This window comes from Anarhichas minor, unplaced genomic scaffold (genome assembly GCF_050575085.1).
Source record: "Anarhichas minor isolate MPS153535 unplaced genomic scaffold, ASM5057508v1 ptg000025l, whole genome shotgun sequence".
Classification (NCBI taxonomy): domain Eukaryota; kingdom Metazoa; phylum Chordata; class Actinopteri; order Perciformes; family Anarhichadidae; genus Anarhichas; species Anarhichas minor.
Genome location: NW_027466471.1, coordinates 8,821,335 through 8,841,099, shown reverse-complemented (window position 1 = coordinate 8,841,099; position 19,765 = coordinate 8,821,335). Strand labels below are relative to the sequence as shown.

Below are 19,765 nucleotides of genomic sequence, written 5' to 3'. Positions count from 1 at the left end.
AGGGACGCTCATGGCTTCTCGTTTCTCTGTCTTTCTCTTAAGTTTTGGCGGATACCTCCACTATTGACCTCACCCCTTCTGAAGCTCTTCATGGTCTTGCCATTTTCTCTCATAATATAATTCTTGATCATTTCTGTTGCCGTTCACACTCTTTATTTTCTTCATTATTCTCATTCTCTACAGTCATTTCTGCCTTTTTTTGTCTCTCAAAGGACCAAGCGCATGGTAATGAGATGAGACAAGATTAGGCTTTTCTGTCATTTTGGCTCTTAACATATCAGTGCATGATATGCAAAGCCATGTAACTGAAATTTCGGGGATTTTCATGCCTTGAATATGATTGAAGGATTATACGGTCTTAGAACAATCTTCAAACCTTTTGGTTAATGAAACCCGACCAAAACCCACTGTACCAACTCCACAAATGTACGCTGGTCATTCATTGCTCTTGGAAACATGCTGAAGATACAAAATAAACGTAGTTATAGGCTGCATTTAGCTGCTAAGTTAAAGAACATTCTTATTTACAGCTACAATGCTTGCAGGGGGAGAACGAGTTAACAGTCGTGCACACTCTGTGCACAGCTGGAAGTTGCCCAGTATGACTGCAGCCATCTAAGACTGTCGTTGCTAAGCGGCTCTCCAGCAGCTGTTGGATATTGTGTGTGTCTTGTTAAAGGCAAGTGTGACACTACTCCTATCCAGATGTCCCTGCATGGTCTAGGGATCTGAATCAAAAACTTTTTGATCACAGCTTTGTCAGAGATTTGACATGCCGAAGATTTATTTAGTGTTTTCTACATAGTCATCCATCTCCACTATAATGTACTGTCTCACTGCATGCAGTCATGTTAAGGATTGCCCCTCATTAAAGGTCTTATGGAATAAAACTATTCTGTTTGAGCCAATGGTATAACGGTGTTGGGATCACGTGGTACCTCTGTGTCGTCAGGGATCAAGAGTCTTAGAAGTTGAGAAAACGGTGATAATGGTGAGCAGCCAGCTTCAGTCCGGTACCAACCCCAAGTACTCAGCGACACAAGGAGGCTTCCTCTGCCTCGTCTCACTGGCACTGGTGTCTCCAACAGGCTGCAGAATACGTGAATATTTATCATGGCAACAAGTGAAAGCTGACATTAGCACATAATCGTCCGAACAACAATAACCCATGAAATTACAAATCCCCATTTTAATTAAAACCAAAATTGCTTCAATCCCCGAGGAGATACATCAGCGTTCGTGACGTTATAGTACCCTCAAACAATGTATAAGGAAGATGAGCATCAGAGGGGATTAAGAAGTGGGTGGCCGACTGCAAAATAAGTCGGTGTATACCTGCATATACTCTGCACTGAATCACTGCTTAGGTGCCAAGCTAAGCGTAACCTAAAACTAGCTAGCCATATCCTAAGATAACCATAGTTCATGTTATATTAATCTAGAAACACCATCGCACAAAGTAACCTATAGCTAAAGGTAGTTTATAGTCTGTCTGAGTCTCCCTCCACCTTAACTGTTGAACTGTCAACCATTCGTTGTGAAGTGAATGCAACAGAACGGGGGAAGGAGAGTGCCATGTCTATTGGCTGAATGTGGGGAAGAAATGGTGACAAAGAAGACATTTAGGGGCTGTTGTGGAAAATTGCCAGAAGTTGAGGAGAGAGAAGAGGCCAAATGAAACAAAATGATTTTTCCAGATTTGTTTGTTTTTCACAACTTTGAACTTTTGATATGCGCAAAACAAAGGGATTTGGTGTTCTCAGAGCAAAGGGGAGAACAGGTAGGAGCTGCAAGGGTGAAATGAGGAGTAGGAGGAGCAGAAAGGGTTGAAGAATAAAGAAAACCATCTTTTTTTTGCAGATACAGTAAAAAGAGATAGGGAAGGATTTGGTGTCTCCAGGGGAGACGTATAGAGAGGGAGGGATTGAGGGGAGAAAGGGCAGAGAACAAAGTACAGGGGTCAGAGAAGAAGTGCCGAGAACAATTGAGGATGAGGGATGTGTTTTTGCTTTTGACTCTCATCTTCAAGTAAAACACTAAAGACGAGGATTTGGTGCCCTCAGGGGACTAGAGAAGGAGAGAGAGGGGTGATGGGTTGAGGTTGATGGGGGTGCCTGCAGACCAAAACTCCAAGTTTATGGAGTAAACAACTCATGAGTCACTCTATATATGAGCCGCGGGGCGTTTTGGGGGTTACAACTTACCCACAGTTTCTGGTTACATGTAGTTGGACTTGGTGCACAGATCAGGGGGCCACTAAAGCATCCTCAGGACTCAATGATGTTGCAACCGATTGTTCAGCTGGAAGGGGCTTTTGATTGATGAGAGTGGATAATAATAATAATGCTACCTTTGCTCAACTGAATATGAAAACTAGGCAGATATGATGATTTGTGTTCGTGATGGATTTTCTCAACCAGTAAATAAGTCAATCAGCCGTAATTATTCCATGCTTGGTAAAATAAAATGATTTGGTTTAGGTTTACTTGCACCACACCAAACTAAACCAGAGAGTTCACATGTTACATATTTTTGATCTCATTTTAATATTGTGATTGAGGAAGCCCATGAACGGTTGACAGTAAGTGGCTAAAGGGAGTTATGGGAGAAATGAAACATGAAAATGGAGCAGTCTTATAATAGGAGATGAGTGTCAGCTCTGCGTCAATCTGTGTGTGTGTGTGTTGATGTAGCTGTGGCACATGTGATTCGATTTGTGTGGTCATGTCAGTACGCGTGTGTACGTATGCATGTCACATTTATTTACGCTCAGCCGTTAAAAGGCTAACAGCTTTGAGAGCACGCCACCACTGGAAGTCACACTGGGTGAAGTCTGTTAAGTTCGTCCCCAGAGAGACAGAGACGAAGAGGCAAATAGAACGTGACAAAGGAAGAAAGATGCACAAACGCCCGTTGAGAGGACAAATCTCATAATGATCTTTTCCTTTAAGGTTTCAGCGTGTGTGTGTGTGTGTGTGTGTGTGTGTGTGTGTGTATTTTCCTGTGCATCTATGTTTGTTTGAGTTTGGTCCTTTGAATGGGGCACTCTGGATAATTCTTGCCGGCTGATGTTTCTTTGCATGCCCTTGACTGCCCGCTATGAATCTTAATTCTCTTTTGGCCCACAGATCTGCCTTTTTAGCAATTTTCAGCATTTTCTCTCTGTCCTGCATCTTTTTTTGTTGGCTTTGTAGTTCCCTTCAGGGTTTTATGTAAGCAATTGTTTGGGATTTTTGCCACGTCTTACCCCCAAAAGCTAGCAAATACAGCCCTTACTTGAACTGTTGAGAAAGTGCATACTTCAGAGCTCAAGGCTACACGGTTAACCTGTTACATTATTTCTGTTCTTCTTCAAGGCATAAATACCCCTTTCTTCTGCTTTTATCTTTTTTTTTAATAATTAAAATCCATTCAGAACCTTCGGTTTACTCGCTGTATTTCAAGAACATGTCATTAAATTTGACAGCAGAGGGAAAAAAGTGTCAGCGGGCTCCTTTGAGTCTCAAATCTCACCTAATTCCAAATATTTGAAACGGCATCAATATGATTTCAGTAATAAATGCATGTTTGCCTACAGAGCGAGAGCCATATTTCAACATAATTAATGCAAATGAGTGGAGCTATACCAATGAAGCCTGTATAATACCACCTCTAATCACCATTGATCACATCCCATGAGGACTCACTAGCCTTAATGAACGTTAATTACATTCAAATGAAATCCATTGAGATTAGTCAATGAACCGGTGGTACCTATAACATTACCTCTCACTACTATAAAGTGTGTGTGTGTGTGTGTGTGTGATGGCTTATTTTTGTCAAGCAGGCTGCCATGCGCAAATGAAAGGGAATCAAAAGGATTCGGCGTAATCAGAGGGATCCCCTGAAAACATATGCACACATACACACAGATTTTACACATAAACTGGCTCGTGCACGCAAGACGCGCTCGAGCACACACAAACACAGATAACCCACCGCACACATACACAAAGACTGCACAGGCTGTCTCGGTTGGTGGCAGCGTTACCTCCACCAGGGACGATAAACATCAGCTCTCATCGCGTCACCACATGACCCCGTGCACTCGCTGAGGATGAATGGAGATCCGTGGATGGAGGGGAGGGAGATTGTGTCCTAGGGCTAAAATTAGCAATGATTCCTCCCCCAAGGTTTCGCAAGGACATGCAGAGTACGTGCAAACACACATGCATGCACACAACACGCACACACAAACACATGCTTTTACTCCCCTCTTTCACATCTTTTTTCGCAGACGACGTTGACGATGGTTTTTCTCAGCTCAGTGTGGTGATAATGGGAAAAGTAGAGCATATAAAACAACACCTAAACCACTTGAAATATGTGTTATGAGGACGGGTTAGAAGCATCTCATTTTACAGGGACTTTTATGGAGTGGTGTCTAAGCAAGTTTTTTTTGTTGTTGTTACTGTTTTTTGTATATTTCTTGTGAAAAATGTTGGCTGTAGGTCTCCTGCAACAACTTGTGACGTGATGGAGTTGTTGATATTGATTTTTCTCTTCCCCCTCTCGCTCCTTTTCTGAACCCTCATCATTCCCCCTCCGATCCCCACCTCCACCCTCCTCCTCCTCTTTCCACCCTCTCAGGAGATCTCAGACTACGACTTGCAGGAGTTAGTCATGAAGTCGATCGGTCGGTTGACGGTGGTGCGCCAGACGTTCCCCATGCCCCAGAACACAACTCAGCGCTGTGTCAAACACAACCACAGGATTAACACTTCCCTGTGTGACCCTAAAAACCCCAAGTCTCATCAGTTGGAGGTGAGTTGGTTTGGTTTGTTGCTTTGTCTGTAAGGCAGGTCAGTGATTTTCAACAAATCAAATAAGCATACTGGTTTCATGCTTTGTGTCTATTATGTGTGTATTTAGCAGCTAATAAGATGTTATTTTTGAAAAGTAGGCTATGCTAGAAGTATGGTTGAAGAAAGCTGAGTTGAAATATTTGCATGATGCTCTGGAAAAAAACAACAAATGTCTTTCACTCTCTGTATCTCAGATCCACGTATGGTCCAGTTCACATTGTTTGTCTCTGCAGATGACCTTGTTCCAAAAATGTTTACTTAACTATTCTAGTGTGTCAGCATTCTAATTCACTTTAAATATGTCACTAAAAGGTTGGCTGTGAATGTGTATATACAGTGAGCTGGAACGCTGCTCACATGTTACAATAAAAGCTTCAGTCATTAAAATCAATGATCGCCAAATAGCCACAGCTGCAGTAGGGAGTCTTTTCTTTTCCTCAAAGTGGAGAGGGCTGTCCAGCGGGGATACAGTCAATTGATCGCCAACTGCATTATTGGGCAACTTTGCCCCCAATAAAAAGCAGTGCTGTAGTCAGCATAGCACAGTGTAATAGACTTAAGGAGAAAAAAATAGAGCTTGATTTTTTTGGTGGTATCACTTACACAAACAAGCACAAATCCATCATATAGTTAGGAAAATATCCAAACAATTTATTATCATTTTCATGGCTTCAGAACTGACTGTCAGCCATTTTGGAGGCTCATTTGGATGCAGTGACTCTAAACAATCTTTATATGAGCCCGAGCCGATTGCTCCATCCTATCCTGTAACATGCGTAAGCCGAATTGGTGTTGAATCATGCGACACAAAACCTTGACATTCAGTGACAAAAAAGACTCAGTGTGTGTGTGTGTAATACATATGTCTCTGAGTTACATGCTGTACAGTACATGCACACATCTCCTGAAATACTCTCAAATGTTTGTTTACACACTGCTCACTGGGTTCTGCTAAATATTTCAAAAGTCAAACAAGTAATGTATTTAAACGCCGCTCTGGAACTCCATGTTGTCTTTCTAAAACTGCTCCCAGTGTTGTTGTTTGACATGTCTCCTGTTCCAAAAAGCTTCCCAGTACTCGGGGCTTGCTGATTTGACATTGTTATTGTGTTTTTTTTACCTGGAACAATAATCATTTTTGAAAAATCTGGCTCACACCCATATATGTGTTTCACTCAGACCACACTATCTGACAAACACGATGACAGATTTTTTTTTTCCCCTCTGGTTTCACATTTTCTTTACTTCACTAACATGTCCCCCAGGGTGGCAATATGTATGTAATTATTACCCCTTTTTTTGTGTGTATGTGAGTCATCAAGCTGCCATCAAAGAGAGCGGAGAAAAGGGAACACAATCTTATTTATGTGTCAAGACAAAAAAAAAAAATATGAAATTGAATTAATGTGCTGTTGATTTATGTGGATGCATAAGGCCCTGGGGGAAGCATTTGATGAAAGTTGGAAATACATTGAAAACGTTGAATACAATTGAGAAACGTAGCCTTAATGTTGTTGTGGCTATCTCCCTTTCAAACCAAAGACAGCGCCGTTCTAGGCTTTCTCCCACTGTAATCAATGAATTGATGTGTTTTTTTTTATCAAATAAAACACATTTAAGTAATAAAATAAACAAAGAAAATGCCCGAAAGGTGAAAAAACAGCTTAATACATAAAGTGAAAGTTGATTAAAGGCTAGACTTGGTTTGAGGCTCGCCATACATGATAAGACATTGTTAACTCCTGGAGGCCCTGAAGCATTGAATAATGCATGTAAATATTGCTTGCCTTGTGTGTCCTAATATGAATAGAGTGCTTCTCAAGTGTGTTTTGGGTAGAGTCCTGTATTTGTTCATCCTACTGTGGAGGACCAAAAGTGTGCATGCATCCACCTATGTGTGTGCACGTGAGTGTAACACATTTCCATCAAGGATGATGTTTTGTTGAGAGCGAGAGTAAAAACATTGTCCATGCACAGTGAAAACACCCTGTACACATGTTCAGTTTGACATCCTGTGTGTGTGTGTGTGTGTGTGTGTGTGTGGGTGAGCGAGTGGGTGGGGTGGGTGGGCGTTTAAATTTGAGAGGGAGAGGAAACGAGGGATGGGAGAGAAAGAGAGACAGAGGAAGCGGATCAGCTCAGCGATCAGAGAGTGGCCCAGAAGCCCAATTTCATACTGCACTGAAGCACATCAACTCAGGCTGACCACACACACACACACACACACTTGGAGTGCAGAACCCACTGATCATTGAAGTTCCCCATAGAGCAGTAGATTTTCACTTTAATTTTGAGAGAAAGCGCAATATGCACACAGAGAGAGTGGGACAGAATGATAGATGGACAAAGATAGTAAGCAAAAGACTACGACAAAACTGTGAGAGCAGGAATACTTCAATAAAAAAGTGAGAGAAAAGTTAGATGTAAGATCAAATCGACACTATATGGGTTTTCTGTCTGTCAGTTAACTATTCGACAAGTAACAAGGAGCATATATTTTGTCATCTTATCATCTCTCATATAAATTCTTCAAACAATGGAAAACTTTGCCATGACCACGTTCCCACTTGGTTCCCTCACTTTTAAGAATAGCATGCTGGAAGCAGAGTGATAGACTTGAACAAGCAAAACACTGCTCAGACAGAGTTGAGTGTGCTGTACGTGCACTGAATTAATCTTTTAGCCTGGAATTTAATTCAACCATTTGAGTCTACATCTCTCTATTAAAAATGTCCAAAAAAGTTTTAAATTCTTAAAGTTACTACAAGAAACCTTGATCTGGTTATGAAACAGTCTGTATTTAATACTGATGCCTCTTTATGACCTACATAAGTCAGCGAGACCATCAGCAAGATGACTGGCTATTTCTATGTAAGTATTCTTAATGCTTGTCATTGTTGCCGGCGGATCAGAACCACTACCGCTTTTGTCCAAAGAGAACACCAACACAACCTGAAGGAGAAAGATATTCTCAAACCCTGGGAACTGATAGTCTCCTCTGATTTATGATGTATTGCATTTTGGTTCCATGGTTGCTGGGAGTTATTTGCAAAAGGCAATGTCTTGATTACAATGGTGGGTAAGTGGATAGCAGGGCCGACCTTCAATCAGAGGATCAACGGTATGATCCCCGGCTCCGGCTCTGCTAGTCGCATGTCGATGTGTCCTTGAGCAAGACACTTAACCCCAAATTTGCTCCCGTAGCTGTGCCTACGGTGTGATAGAATCTGAATTGTAAGTTGCTTTGGATAAAAGCGTCTGCTAAATGACTGTAATGTAATGTAACACTGAAATGTGTTTTTAGCCTTTTATACACTGTGTCACATCTGCATGCTAGATTACGGTTTCCTGTAACCTGCACTGGATGAAAAGATATAAAGATGAAAAGAAAAGTTGACTGACCAAGGGCTAAAGTGACTTTTAGGGTTCATAACAGGGTGTTTCATACTTTGATCTTGACCTTACTCCAATTGAGAGATATTACATTCAACAGAATTTGTCCTGAAGGGACAGGCTGTCAGTGTTGGCAGCTTTGCGATTTTCTCGCTAGATTTAGCAACTATTGGAGCGAGTGCTGCTAGCTATTTTCATTGGAAAAGGGTTGGCAACACTGGGCTGGGTTTGATCATTTTTTTTCAAATCTGGCGTGCTCTTGCTAGTTTCTCAACATTATTAACCCTAGCTTTAATGTGAGTTGATGCGCATCACCTCCATGTCTAATTGTGTGTGTGTGCGTGCGTGCATAGAATCATGCGTTTGTTATTTTCTCATCAACACAGAGACAGGAGGCTCTGTAAATCACATAACGATAGATCACACACTGAATAAGCTCCACTCCGTATCCTCCCCCACCCCTCTCCATCTTATTCCGTGGTGCCAAGAATCTGTCAATACATTTTAATTAATGTCATCCTTAAAGCTTTTCTTCTATGTGAGTGTGTGTTTGTAGGTGTGAGCACAAATGGGCAGATTTGCACTAAAAGAGAGCTGTGTTTTTTAGGTGAAATGATGCACTACAGGTACAGGAAACATACCGACAGGCAGATAGAGAACATGCAACATTTTGTGATCAAAGGGATGAAGGATATGAATGCAAGTAAATCATTTAACTTTCAATGGTGTTAGGACGATTTCAAACTACTAATATCTGCAGAAGTCCATCTTTCCCAGCTGCATAACCAAAGGAGAAACACAAACTAAACTGAAGCACATGCTAGCATGACATTGGTCATTTCGACCTCATAGTAGAGTCCCCCATAAAGCATCTTCAGCAAAAGTAAAATGTCTGCATTTATTGTATTGTCTTACTTTCTTTCTTTTGTGTGCCTTCTGTCATTTATTCCTCTGTAGATCAGCAACCGCTATATTTATGACACTGTGTTGCTGCTGGCCAACACCTTCCACAGAAAGCTGGAGGATAGGAAGTGGCACAGCATGGCCAGTCTGAACTGCATCAGGAAGAACTCCAAACCGTGGCAGGGAGGCAAGAGCATGCTGGATACTGTCAAAAAGGTATGGCGATGCAGAAGGAAGTACACACACTTTTCCCCTCAAGTCATGTAGGAAGGCATTCAACTTCAGTATGCAAGAATGCATGCTTAGTGTCTCTGGTACACACACCTGAAGGCACAACCCACACACACACTTCTTTAACTGGAGATTGTTGTGGACAGTATTACAACCCAGTAACTGCCCCAATTTTACCATGAACAGAGATTCACAGGCATGGAGTGAACATGTATGAATGACTGGAGCACTGGGAAATCTCTCTCTCGATCATGTTCCATAATAACCTTAGATTGACGAAAATCAACTTAGATAGCTCAGGTTGCGAAACATTATATATCATTTTAAACAAAAACGTAATCAGACCAAGACATTGCTTAACCAGCATACACTGTGTACAGAAATATGCGACAATGAGTGTTTTTAAAAAGTTAAAGACACAGTATAAGCGATCAGTGCAATCTGATTTACACTATACAACCGACAGTTGTATAAACCATTTCCTGATTTGTATCGGTCGTTGATATCTCAATGACCCAAAGTAATCAGACTCTAACCTCAGTTTGTGGACCGTCTGTCTGTTTCATCAGCCTCCTGCGGTCCTCTACCGCTGTGTGATGCTTGTAGGTGAGTGAGTGCCAGTTTGAAAATGGCCTAAAAAGTCTTTACCCACAGAGAACATTGCAGCTGAGTCCTGATTACTACAGTTGAAAGAGCAAAAGCTTATGCTCATCCCCTAATAAAAAAATTAAATCATTTAGGGTGCATGTATTTGCATTTCAAGACATTGTGCTCATTACATGGTATTTTGGAGACACTCTAGTTGAAGCATCAAGCTGCAGTCACTTTTAAATTCATTGTCATTGGTATAGCTAAAATCCCCTCCAGGGATGGACAATGAGTCTTTCAATAAGATGAGCATTTTTGCATTGGTATCACAATAAACTGAAAGTTTCCAAGTTCCTGTCTAAGCTCCAGAGACTTCATGACCCAGGTGCTCATGAATTCAAACGATCGCATACCTTATAGGAAGCACATGCATCAATAATCAAGTTTTGCTCAGTTCCTGAATAGTTGACTTTTGGAAGATAAAGGATTTCATCCCGGAGCTGTGATTTTATGAATCTCTGTATTTCACCTTGAGTTCAGGCTTTGGCAACACTTTCATCACTGTTAAATCCAATTGGATCAATGCCCTCTGTTTTGATATCAATAAAAAACTACTCCAGGGATGGCAGTTTGACTGAATGATGAAGCCAAGTGAAATGCTAATTTAGGATTAGTGTCAGACAATAATAATTGCGACACAATGGCTTTCATATCTATCTCTGCATTTCACCTTGAGATCAGGCTGGGGTTTGGCAACACTTTCATCAGCAACCCCGGCTGTTAAACCAACCCCGATGGCTGTCTCAACAGAGCTGTGTTAAAGAGCCCTGAGCAGTAATAGAGTTAAGTTCAGCAGCCTGGCATCAGTTCCATTTTACATTGTATCAGCAGTGTGCTTTACTCACTCTTGTGCGTGCCTGTGTGTTTAATCAGCGTTTTGGTATTTGGGGCCATTATGGTAATGATCAATACTAATTTGCAGCTGTTGATGAGGAGCTCTATTGATGTTGTTATTGGGGGGTTCATTGACAAATACAGCAGGTGAAACTGCATTTACACTGATCCCCAAGGTCTGAAGTGTCTGCTGTGTTTGAGCTGTTTGTAGACTACGTACATACGTATACATCAGTGGCGGCTCGTGTATTTTATACCTGGGCCTTCGGTGCTGTCCTACTACAGTTGAACCACCTCCTAATAACCTCATTATGACGCCACAGCTAGGGGTGTAACAATACACGTATTCGTATTAAACCGTTCGGTACGAGGCTTACGGTTCGGTACGCATTACGAATCAAACAATACGTTTGAATAATACTATTGCATTTGGAAAATGCAGAAGCTTAAATTGTGGGAAATATGATGTTCTCTCGGTGGAGCCACTGCGCTCAACATGGCAACCCACCCGACGTAACAGACAACGTGCTGTCTGACATGCCCACCACGGAAGAACAACAACAACTAAACTAGCTTAGCAGGAAAACCAACAGCAGCGCACATGCTACAAACTCTCCCCGTTTAGATTTAGGTAGCTGTTCCCTACTGATTCAAACAGGGCTAAAGCAATCACCACGGCCCATTTTTCCAGACCATAATTCCTGCTTTGTTAAATAAAACAAAAGCCCAAACAGAGAATCAAATGTCCGAAGCACCCGCTGCTGCTCTGACAACTGACGTTCACTGTATTGTATTGAACCGAACGGAGAACTTTGTGAACAGTTACACCCCTATTTGTTTCGTGTAAAAATGAAGCTTAACTCCCACAAATACACTAACTGCAGAGTGCAGATACATGAATACGCGCATGATGGGTGCTGCATCATTAACGGACAATGCATATAGTCAAAATCAAATCAGCAAAACTGCACGCTAAAACACGCATTCCACCACACACTGAAGAGCACGGGCCATTCAAATATTATTCACATCTGAGGGATGTGAATAATATTTAGTTTGACATAGTGCCCAACACGTCAAACTAAAAATCTGATTGGTTGAAGACTATGACAATCAACAATATCGTCCCCATTTACTTAAACTGCAAAGGGTTTCCAGCAGGCCTCGGGCCTCTCTTCTTACCTAGAGACAGCATAGGGGCGAAATCTGATCGGATAAAAGCTCTCCTTAAAACAAGCTGTGCTGGAAGTAGAGCAACAGAGGAAGACAGTAGCTATGCAATGAGAAAATAAGCTAATGGGAAAAATAATTAGAATACATGTGGTGTATTTATGACAAATTATTAAATTATAAAATAGCTATAACTTTGTGATTATGTCTAGGCCAGCAGAGAAGGCTTTTTTTGCCCTGACGGCCCACCACTGGTATACATACATACCCGTTATTGATCACTTTTAAACAAGCCAAGATCTCCAGCCAGAGCCCATGAGGCTGATTCAAAGTCCCAGCTCAGGATGAGATTATATATACTTTATTGTCCCTACGGGGAACTCTTTCATATTCATTATTGCTTGTTGTTATCAAACAGACTTGTCCACTTTAGTCTTATTTTTAAGAAACTGTGAAACATCAAAAAACACCTTCTTCCTTATTTATTTCTCTAATTTGTATTCAGCCTCATGAGCCCAGTGGCATGTTCTTTGAATCAGGTGCAATTAAATGAAAGACAATTTGTGAATGTAATTTCAATACTGAGCTGCCAACATTAACATTAACATGAACAGTACCCGAGCCCCCTGCCCAGTTTAAAGGAGGCATATAAACATGCTTTATTGGGGGGGTTCTGTGTATGTGATAGACCCAGGGAAAGAAAATAATGAAACATAGTGCTATGTCAATGTAGACTAATATACCAAATGGCACATTAACATCATTTATGTATTATATAATCGATACTCATCAAGAAGATACTAATGCACCCCCCCCCCCCCCACCCCCCCCCCCCCCTTCATGTATACTCACATAATGTACACATGCAAAAATACATCCACATGCGTGTTTAGGGACGTAACACAGAGATGCACTCACACAAATATTCCTGAATAAATATAATGATTTTGGAAGTGTTACACATACAAGGTTATGGTGCAAGTTTAAAAGTAAAAAATGAAAAGGTGTAATTACATGAGATATGTGGTGTTGGCTATCTATGCAAGTGTCCATGTGATTAGACATGAACACACTATGCAAGTGTATATTTTTGCCTGTATTTTTACGCACACACACACACACACACACACACACACACACACACACAGAGCATGAATCATATGAAGGAGTATAACACCTCACCTTCCCTGAGGCACAGTTTCACTTTCCGTGACAGGTCACAATAGCGGGGAGGCAGAGCAAAGGTTGGGGACTGACACTGTGTGTGTGTGTGTGTCTGTGTGTGTGTGTGTGTGTGTGTTAGCTTGTGAGTATTTTCTACCTCTCCACATAAGACAAGATTGCACACCTACAGTGCAAAGTCCAACCACACTTTTATTCCATCAGCCTGGTGCTTATTACACACACCTCTGCGTGATGTCGACTGCTCAATTTGGCAACGTATCTTAAGTGGGATTTTCCACAAGCAAATAGCATGCACCCATGTACACACATACAACATCTCACACATTTTAGTTTATTACAGCAACCAGAACATTTACCTATTCTATACATTTACCTACTCATGAGATGTAATCATTTGATTACAGACAGGCAGAAGATTCATGTCTCTGCTTCACTCCGAACAGTTATCATATCTGAACTTTAGCAAGGATAAAAAAACATAATTTAAGGTCAAATTTCCCAGGCAGAATTATTGATGAGGTCTATTATAGCCAAAAGAATATTGCGCCATTGATGAGAACTGACATGATTATAGTGATAAAGATCATGATGAAAGTAACGACTCTGATGAACACAATGCAATGATCAATTTTACCAACCTACAGTAATAGTGAAAATAAATACACAGTCAAATAAAAACATTCTGTCTTGTCTCCACAGTTCGGAGTGAGCGGCCTCACCAGTTTTCTGGAGTTCAATAACAACGGCTCTAACCCCAACATCTTCTTTGAAATCCTGGGAACGAATTATGGGGAGGACAGGGGCCGAGGAGTCAGTAGGGTAAGTAGTTCAAACAGAACCCCTGTGTGTGGCGTACTACTGAGGGTGAAGGCGGAGTCATTTCTGCTCTAACGTGTGGAGTGGATTTGCATAATTCCTAGATTTGCCAGGGAGTTTCCCTGCACCTGCTCGCTACGTTATTTTCATCTCGTATATATATATACAGCCATTTCTTTGCTTGTAGCTGTCACCCCTGTGTAGCAGAGTACAGCTACCTTTCTGTATTTACTTATGGATGTTTCTAAACTTATTTATAATTGTGGCAGGGCTCCACACTAACTTTTAAAAGTGGATGGCATCGGTTTATGGTTGCCAAAACTGAAATTTTAGTCACATCATGTTTTGAGTGATAAAGGAAGTCGTTAAGCTGCCCACTAGTTGTCCAGTGCTTGTCTAGCCTCGTGGTTTCTGTAGGACAGTGTTTTTCGACCTATTCTGAGCCGCGGCACATTTTTTACATTAAAAAGAAAATGTAATGACAAGTCTCTCAATTTGTTGATCCTTACTAGGCTTTTCATCTGGGTTAGAATGTTGTCCAGGGCCCAGTTCAGAGTCTGCATTGTCTGCAGTCTCGTCACCGCAACCTCTCCCGCGCGTCATTTCATTCTACTGTTTTAAATTAACAAGGTCATTATTACGCTACCTACTGCCACCCGCTTGCACGGAGGAGTATTTATTACTTAGCCAGCCACTATATTACAGGCTCAGATGCTCAACAGTGGCAAATTATTTGCATCAATTATTTATATCTTGTACATGCTTTGCAGGATAGGTTTTCGTCTAGCTTAAGGATGACAACCATTAACAGTTGCTTTGCCCATTAAGACTTCACAAATGTCCTTTTTCCTTTTATTTTCAGGTGCATCTGGTTCTTTGTCAGTTGAATCAATTTGCACTTTCATCTGAGATCGTGACGGGTTAATTGAACTCTTCATCACGAAGCTTAATTTGCTCCGTAGGGATGAAAATATTTAACCATTAACTGACGATAAGAATTTTGACCGATGAATGCTTTCAGTTCAAGGGTTGAAATAAATGTTAAAATGAATAATTGCACCTACACTGCAGCTGGCAGTAAACGATGGATTCAACCTGTTTGTGCATCAGGTTAATGTTGGGCAGCATTTCAGGCACTTCAGCCACAGCACCCCTGCATGGAAGGCACTAATCTCGTCAATTAACTGTTAATGATTAGTATACGCACCAACGCACGTGCAGCAATGTCACGTGCAGTATTGTCTGGATATGGCAATGTTAAAATATCACTAATGCAACAAATATTAAACATTTATTTATTTTGGGATGCACGTTTTGCTGTTTTTCTCAAAATGGTTGCCAATTGCCACCTGGCAACCCTTACTGTCGAGGCCTGTGCGGTGTAACTAATGCAAAGAAGCATTTAAAGCGACTTTACATGTGTATACCTTTGAATTCACAGTGTTCCTGTTATTGTTATGGATGCAGCATAAGCCCAGCAGCTCACCTCCCCCTCATTAAAGCCCGGTGTTAATTTGATTAATTAGAAGCATTTTCAAGTGGTATGTGGTAATGACACATGCATTATGAATTTTAACAGGCCTCCTGAGAGACACCCCTTCCTCGAGTCACAGGCACACACACACACACACACACACACACACACACACACGTGTGTGCAGAACCCACTGGTTTTGAAGCTCCTCAGAGCAGTAGATATTCACCTTCATTTTCAGAGAAAAAGCAATAGGCACAGAGAGAGTGGGACAGAATGATAGATGGACAAAGATAGCAAGCGGAAGACTACGAAAAAATTGTGACAGCAGAGATACTTCGATAAAAAAGTGAGAGAAAAGTTAGATGTAAGATCAACTTGACACTATATGGGGTCTTTTGTTCTGTTGGTCTGTCTGTAAGTTAATTATTCGACAACTAATAAGGAGCATATCTTTTTTCATCTTATCATCATATACATTTTTCCAACAATGGCATAACATACGACACAGATTATGACACACTCCTACTAACCGTATGTTTGGACAAGCATACTTCTGAAATATGTCAGTATATTTTTTATAAAGGAAAGTATAAACAGTTTTAGTTTTTTTCACATTCCTGATGCACTAAAACAGTAAGGTAAACATATGAGACCAAGACTTGCAAGGTACTCCTTAATCCCTCATACAATTCCATTGGACCAAGAGACATTACATACACACACAAAACCACACACACAGGGTCTGTCATCCATACCGGAGGGATCTCTTTACAGATAACAGTTGAGATAGTGAGCTGTGATATTGGATAATGTGGTGAGACACCAACATAGCGCAGCATGCCATCACAGACAAAATGAATCTTTAAAGCACAGCATAATTACATTTAGGCACAATTCCCTAATCAGAGAGCATAATTACTTCTGAGAGAATTAAGGCCCTTGTTATACAGTATTCCTGCCACAGTCTCCCTTAATACTCTTAACATTTGTTGGTCCGCCATTGTGTTTCAATTAAATTCATACATGGAATCAAATGACTAAGGAGAGGCGAATATTCCTCTCAGAGTGCCTGCATATTAACTTTATCTTGTAGCTGAACCGTGCCTTTCTAGATGATATAGCCTTCTAAAATGGTGTTCATACAGAGCATCTGACCTGCAATAAAAGCATGGCAGATATACATCAGGCTGGAGAAAAGGTTAGTGGAAATGGCTCATACATACAACTCCACCTCCATGAAGAAAAGCCAACACAAAATCCTGCTTCCCCCAGTGTGTTTATGTGGAAGGAAAAGATAAAAGGAAATTAAGACCCCGGGATGGCAGCAGAAAAACAAATCTCATGCTGTTCAAGCATTCCATTATCTGTGTTCACTTAAACTGCTATGTATAAGAATTATTTCTTCTATTCCCGTCTGAAGAGACAGAGAGAGGCTGAAAGTGAATAAAGGCCTCAATGTCAATTGATTACTATGTAAAGCAACCCGGTCTCTCTCACCCCAGGTTAACAGCTTCCCCTTGTGTAACGATGGCATCAGTGACAACACTTTCCCGGGTTAATTATACTGTAGGAATCACCACTGTCAAGGTGATTGGCTTGCATTATAATGTCTTCAAATATTATCGTCCAATATGCTTCCACTCTTCATACCATGCCAATCATTTGACATGATGAAAAAAACTAAAGTGACTATTATTTTTGAAAAAAGAATTGACCTTGGTGTGTTCGTTTGGCTGATAGCAGATTTTGTCTCAGTCAGAACGAATAAAAGCAAAAATTGCAGTTGGACCAGTGTAAACTAAGCCAGTGAATAATATTCTCACTCAGCGGTTACCTGTACACATCTGTCAACATCCTGAATAGATGATAACATATTAGTTAAGCCTGGTGTATCACAGAAAAGTTGATTCAAACTCTTTTGATGCAGCTTGAAGTCACGGCAACATTAAACGATGAGCAGCAGCAATAACTTTAATTTAATAAAATGGTTGGAATCTGAAGATGGTGGTGACGTATTTAACCACCGGACAGGGAAGCTGTCAGAAAGAGACAATTACATTTCTCAATTCAGTTTGACATTTTAGAAAGGTATTGATGGCGGAGTAACATCAGCCATCACAAGAAAGGACACGCACCAGTGTTTTTTTCACCATTTGTACAGGCAAAGTTTCACAGAGAAGGCGTAATCGTTTAGCAGCTACCGTATTAACTTTGTCATTTATTTCCTTGAAGGAATTCTCTTGGATGTATCCAATAATTGAAGTGCTCTGTTCGGTGTTACAACACTTTAACGTTATCATGTATTTAACGTTCCCTATGGTCACATGTTAGAAGGCTAATTTGCTAAATATTTCATCCTTAGCATTTGCAAACCTTCCACAGTGCAACCTTCATTCTATTATTTAACCTTTACCCTGTAGTAATGTTGCTTCTTAATAGTTGGGGACATGAACTTCCCTAGAAGAAGCATGTCCAACGCTTGAACCAAATTAAATAAACATTGGTTGTTTTTTCTGAATAAATTATAGCGCTCTTTCTCCCTCTCTCTCTCTCTCTCTGCCCACACCATGTGCATTAACTTCCATACCATATGAAGTCAAATGTATTTCTCTTGTACCCGACTGCTTTCAGGACACTGTGTCTTATAAAGAAATATGGATAATGGGTGCGAGCCCATGTATTTTACATAGGAGAGGCGTTGGGTGCTTGCAAGAAAGATTCTGAATTATGAACAGGCCCCGATGAGCCCAACTGCAGTGCAACTGCTGGTGTGTTGAGATATAAAGTGAGTGTGTGTCTGCCTTATCACACCATTAACGGTATATGAAGACTCCCTTAATTATAGTATTAACTCTACATCCTGTTGAGAATACCACTTAACCTGATCTTTCTTTCCAATCCTCCCTCACTGTTCTGTCCCCTCTTTCAGTCTTCTTTCTCATCCCTGCTCAGAGTCTCACTAATGACAGACACACAGTCTTATTCTTTTTTCTTTTCCTGTCTTACCTTTATTAAGTAATCCTTCTGAAGACCTCTCATTTTCTCCCCAAACCAAATTTGTCTTTTTCAAACCACAATCCTTTGTCATGATATTTTTCCCCAACACACTTCTCACATATGCATATAGTTGTCTAGGGATAATGATAATAGCAGACACCTCAGATCGTCATAATTATTAATGTGACACTGTGGTAAAATTGGCTCTCTGCTCCATTACCTTCAGGGGCTGTACTACATGGAAGCCTATATATATATCTCTCTCTCTCTATACATCTACGGGCATGCCAGGCTCCACTGCTCCCTTATACAGAGGCGACAAGTCTGCCATGTGTAATTGCTTCGTTAGCTATCTGCGACATCTTAAATGCCTTCAGAGAAGAAAAATGGCTGATCCGATTTATACTTTAGAACCAACAACAATAAAAAAGGGTTGTGGCTAAGCGGGGAGAGAAAAGGAAGATAGGGAGGGCGAGGTGATGAGTGAATGGGGAAAGGCTGATACGTTGCTAGATTAGGGAAAGGGTGGAGAGGAGAAAGGTAAAATGAAACAGAGAAGAGCTAGAGAGACAGCTAGAAGGGGGATAGATGACCTAATCTTCATAGATCCCGCATAATAGAAACGGCAGCACAGGTCATAATAGAGTCACAATCATTACACTCTTACACTCTCACACATGCTCACGCTCTTGTTTTCCCCTCGGCACATATTCTCCATCTTTTTGGAAGACAGAGCGAAATATTCTCCCTCTTCATAAGAATCAATGGCCTGCAAACTGCAGTGTTCTTAAATTGAGGTCACCTTCAATTATCATCTCTCAGTCTCATCTGATGTATGTGGTTGAATTACGCTAAGTGAATTCAGAGAGTCATGGGACCTTGGAACCCCCCCTCACAGTCCCGCCATCATGCAAGAAACATTTCTTCCATTACATGTTTTGAACGATTGAAGGACATTTTTCTCAACGTAATGGCTTAATGTGCCCACCAACTCAAACACACGCACTCATGGCAGCTCACCCGGGGACGCACGCAAGCCATGAATGTGCGCACACACACACACACGCACACACACACGCACACATTTGCATAAATATCCTGACATGCTTGAAAATGCTAAGCTAACCCTTTTGGCTTTGCATGACAATTACCATTAGCGTGACCGTTATTGTGTAACATAGAGAAACACTGGGTTTCCTCTACTTCCAACAAAACTAATTCACATGCATGCAGAGAGATTATTACCCATTTCAACGGAGTTCCACTG

At 41.0% G+C, this 19,765-nt stretch overlaps 1 protein-coding gene across 1 annotated transcript in view; it reads left to right on the top strand.

The window, feature by feature from the left end:
- grid2 (glutamate receptor, ionotropic, delta 2) overlaps positions 1–19,765 on the top strand; it is a 425,055-nt gene that overhangs the window by 286,163 nt on the left and 119,127 nt on the right. Inside the window, exons 6-8 of the mRNA XM_076099476.1 lie at positions 4,630–4,803; positions 9,195–9,356; positions 13,908–14,027. Coding sequence (XP_075955591.1) covers positions 4,630–4,803; positions 9,195–9,356; positions 13,908–14,027 — 456 coding nt within the window. The remainder of the gene's footprint in view (positions 1–4,629; positions 4,804–9,194; positions 9,357–13,907; positions 14,028–19,765) is intronic.